A 4,201-nucleotide genomic window follows, 5' to 3' on the forward strand; every position below is an offset into this window, starting at 1 on the left:
CGATCAATGCATTTGAATGGGAGCATATAGTTGAACCCTCCATTACTCTGGGTTGGGAATCCCCCTTTTTAAAATAGCTAGATCCGCCCCTGAAGCCCTCATCTGAGACTATAAAGCATTTATAAATTATCTCAGTTAAAAAAAATATATATTAGTAAACTTTGATTTATACGTGTTAATTCAAGTACATTTATGTTCATATTATACAGTAAAACACGAAAATAATTGAAATTAATGATAAATTATTTTAAAGAAACCCGGATTTTGGGAGATAAAAAGGGGAGAACTTATTGAAGTTAACAATGAAAATAGTTCTTTTTACATTTCATCTATTCGATTCGGTTTCTGGGTTGACCTTCACCAGGAACACTCAAAGCCGAATATTTAAAAAACAAGAAAACTAAAGAATAAACAACACGAACCCCACCAAAAACTAGGGGTGATCTCAAGTGTCCGGAAGGGTAAGCAGATCCTGCTCCACAAGTGGCACCCGTCGTGTTGCTCATGTGATTGCAAATCCGGTAAATAGTCTAATTCGGTATGTCACATCATAGTCATGAAAGGGAAGGGGATTGTAGTTACGACGTAAGGAACATATCCGATATCATTTGTGAAACTGCTTTGGCGCAGTTTTGATCTAGACATCTTTTGCAGTTCAGTGACGTCAACATGGACACGTTTGGGGGAAGGACACGTTTCTGAGTATTACATATCTATAATACTAAAATTACGAGGTCCAATTTGTCAGCAGTCATCACGTAAAAACGACGAATCAAAGAATTCAACTTTATATATAACTTATATAGTACAAAGATGTAGATTAAAAATTACACCACTCCAGGCCCTTTTGTTTTTCACGTAATTAATCTTGCAAATAATTAAGAAGTTCCGGGTCGAGTCCGATGCCGATACCAATAGTATATTCATTTGTTACCTATTACCTTATCTGTACGTTCCGCATTTGACAGGCGCACAACCAAACGGTGTATTCAGGATTAATATGCTATATACACGGGTCATAATCACAGGGTTGACACTACTAAAGGTTTATTCTCATTTCGCCTTAGCTGTCAAAATTTATATATAAAATTAATCCCAGTTTGCCTTAGTACAAATTTTCAGGTAAACAAGAATTAACTAAGGCGAAATGGGAGCTTCTGCAAACATTGTAATTAAGTTATGCTTTGTTTGTATTGCAATAAGTTGATATTTGTTATTTTGATGTCAAATATTACCATGAAATACTATTTAAAAGAAGATATATTTTTTTTTATTTTTTGTTTACTATTTTGTGTCCCACTTTTTAAAAATGTGTTATTTTTAGTTCTTCTTTTTCTGAAATTGTATTTTTTTTTACTCATGTATAATATTCTTAAACAAAGTCTTAATAGAGATGACAAATTGGATTTATATATAAGGATATTTGATATTTTAATGAAAAAATAAAGACAAATATCAAACTATCATAACAAATATTTTATTTCAATCAGCACTGAATTCAAAGCACAATGTTATTATAATAGCATAAGAAATAGCACTAATACATAAAACATGAGTATTTCCATAAAGTTCATATTGTGAAATACAAGACACTAATTTACACATTTGAATGTTCAAAGTTCATCTAATTTCCAAGTATGATGCTGCATCTCCATACTGAATATAGTCTTTCGTACCATTGTGTAGTGATTCCTTCAAAGTTGCGAATCTTTCTTCTAGTTCCCTGTACTTCTTTGCTTTTCCCCGCATCTTGCCTCCTGCTGCATATTGTACCTTCTTTACCTCGTTAGCTGCTTGCTCTTTCTTTAACACATTGATGATTTCGAATATATTTGGATGTGCAGTTTTTACTCTCTTTTTTAACTTGTTATGCCAGCCCTCTAAATGGTTATTTGTTCTGGGTCCTTCTGTTTGGTGGTGGTTCCAGGTTGGTTGTGGATATCTGCCCTCTAGCCATGTCAGAACTATATAGTCTGTTAATTTGGTGCAAGCATCTGACTGTGGTGCATTTTCCAAGGCATGTAACCAGTAGTCTTCCACACGATCTAAGGGCAGTAATGTTAAAGCTGCTGCACGACGGACAAGTTTGTTGACATCTGGGACATCTTTATACTGAGTTTGAAGCCCATATTCCTGTGTCTTTTTCCATATTGCTTTTGCGTAGTGGAACAAAGAACCTTTGAGTTCTGCGTTTGGAAAGACATGAGATACTGCATTTCTTGATGCACATTCAAAGTCAAGGCTCACTTTATTTGGATGAAAGTTGAGATAAAGTTGGTTGGCTATGTTTTTCAGGAGATTGAAGAATCTTATATAATATTCAGCATCTCGCTGTGGTAGCAGAGAATACACCACAATATTTATTATTTTATTTATTTTATTTAAAATTTCTGTAATATATTTAAATAAGACAGTGGGAAATTCACACAATTGATAGTGAATGTTTAATTATAGATTTTTTTTCTTCTAAAATCACAATTTTTTAAATCATAAAGTGTCTTTTTATAAATAAATGTTAAACTAATAATCCAAGAGACACAAATCCCTAATTACATAATGTTTATATTGTTATGAAAACACAGAGCTTTAATTTGTTTATTTAATTTTTTCATCTAAATTCACATTTCGCCTTAGTTCAATTCCCATCTCGCCTTAGTATTTTTTTTACCTTTTTTACCTGGAATTCACAACTAAGGCGAAATGGGAACACACCCTACTAAATTGTCAGATTGTTACCTTTGTAGTATTTTAATCAGTAAGACTTTCTAAGATAACAATACGAATACTAAAAATAAGTCTAGGTACAGTTTTAAATTTGTTAGCGGGCATGACGTAAAACAGCGAATCAAAGAATTCAACTTTATTTATAACTAATATAGGACAATGCTAATACTCCATTCCAGGACCTGTTGTTTTCCAAATAATTAATATTACCAATAATTGATAAGTTCCAGTTAGACGGGTTCAAACAGAAAGATTTGAAAGAAGAGAAAACCGTGATAACTATCTTATAATCGGCATGACTTTATCAGATGACGATACTAATACTAAAATAAGTCTTGCGCATAGTTATATACTTTAATTCAGTCACGGACCCGCGATATCACGGGTGTGTTCTAGTGTATGATAAAAGTATACAGAAAACGCAAACCGGAAGTCTAATCTGACTTAAAATTTCGTCCAATGACGGAAACATATCCGGACGCCTTTTTTCTCGTTTTTCTCCCAAAATAACTCAACCTGGATAATCATATGAATGGATGACAAATGCGATTATGCACTGTACATTTAGGACACAGAGGCATGAAGATTAATTTATTGTGGAAAGAAGAGAAGCGACACCCAAAATGAGTTCTTCATGTTTAATAGTATAGATTTCTTAAATACACATTATTTCAGAATATTGGTTTCTGTGGGCTTCAAAGTTCAAAACGTCTACTAAAGACTAAAATGAACGTGTATATCTTGACACTTTAATACAGAAGATCATATTAATTTTTCGTCACCTATAAAATGTCAAATAACCCTTTCCTCTCTATTGATTGTGCGTGTGTGTGTTGGGCACTTATCACTTAGTATTGGATTCGTTAAGGTCTATTTTCATCGGACGATGGATACCAAACGAAGTTATTTGCAAGTTAACAATCAATTAAATCCTATTTGTACATCTTCTCTGAAGCAAAGCATTTCCTTTTCCGTGTATTATGGCTTAGTTCATTAATGTATAAAATATAGTTGCTAGTCTATTTAAATTTAAAATTGAATACATTATAGAAACATAACTTACCGTCATAATTTAATTTTAAATAGGTGCGGATTAACAATAACTCACAAGCGATATGTTCGCCATTAATATGCGGATTTCCTTGCTTTTTCTCAAATCATTGGCTGTTGTGAAATGTTATACTAGTACCAGTAATTCATAATTGAATTATTCTTTATATATATATATATTAATGGGAAATGGGATCGAAAAGACGGATGTATTGCCAAAATTGTCTTTTTCTATGCATTAATTGACAATAATTTTTTTCTAACAGTATGCTTCAAAATCCTTTCGTAGACCGACCCTTTCTAATGATCGAATATAGCCAACATGATTGTTTTTTTTTATAAAGTTTTTTTTGTTGAAAGAAATAAAAATAACGTAGCAAAGTCTATGGTGCTACATGTTACTATAACTCCCGCTATAACTGTTGTG

General features: G+C 32.5%; 1 protein-coding gene across 1 annotated transcript; it reads right to left on the reverse strand.

Moving 5' to 3' along the window:
• Positions 1-1,620: 1,620 nt before the first annotated feature.
• On the reverse strand, positions 1,621-3,793 carry LOC134722421 (uncharacterized). The gene is made up of 2 exons (XM_063586042.1): positions 3,788-3,793; positions 1,621-2,331 (listed from the first exon to the last, which is right to left on the reverse strand). The coding sequence occupies exons 1-2, from the start codon at positions 3,791-3,793 to the stop codon at positions 1,621-1,623; spliced, it is 717 nt and encodes a 238-aa protein (XP_063442112.1).
• Positions 3,794-4,201: the final 408 nt, after the last annotated feature.

This window comes from Mytilus trossulus, chromosome 6 (genome assembly GCF_036588685.1).
Source record: "Mytilus trossulus isolate FHL-02 chromosome 6, PNRI_Mtr1.1.1.hap1, whole genome shotgun sequence".
NCBI classification, from domain to species: Eukaryota; Metazoa; Mollusca; class Bivalvia; order Mytilida; family Mytilidae; genus Mytilus; species Mytilus trossulus.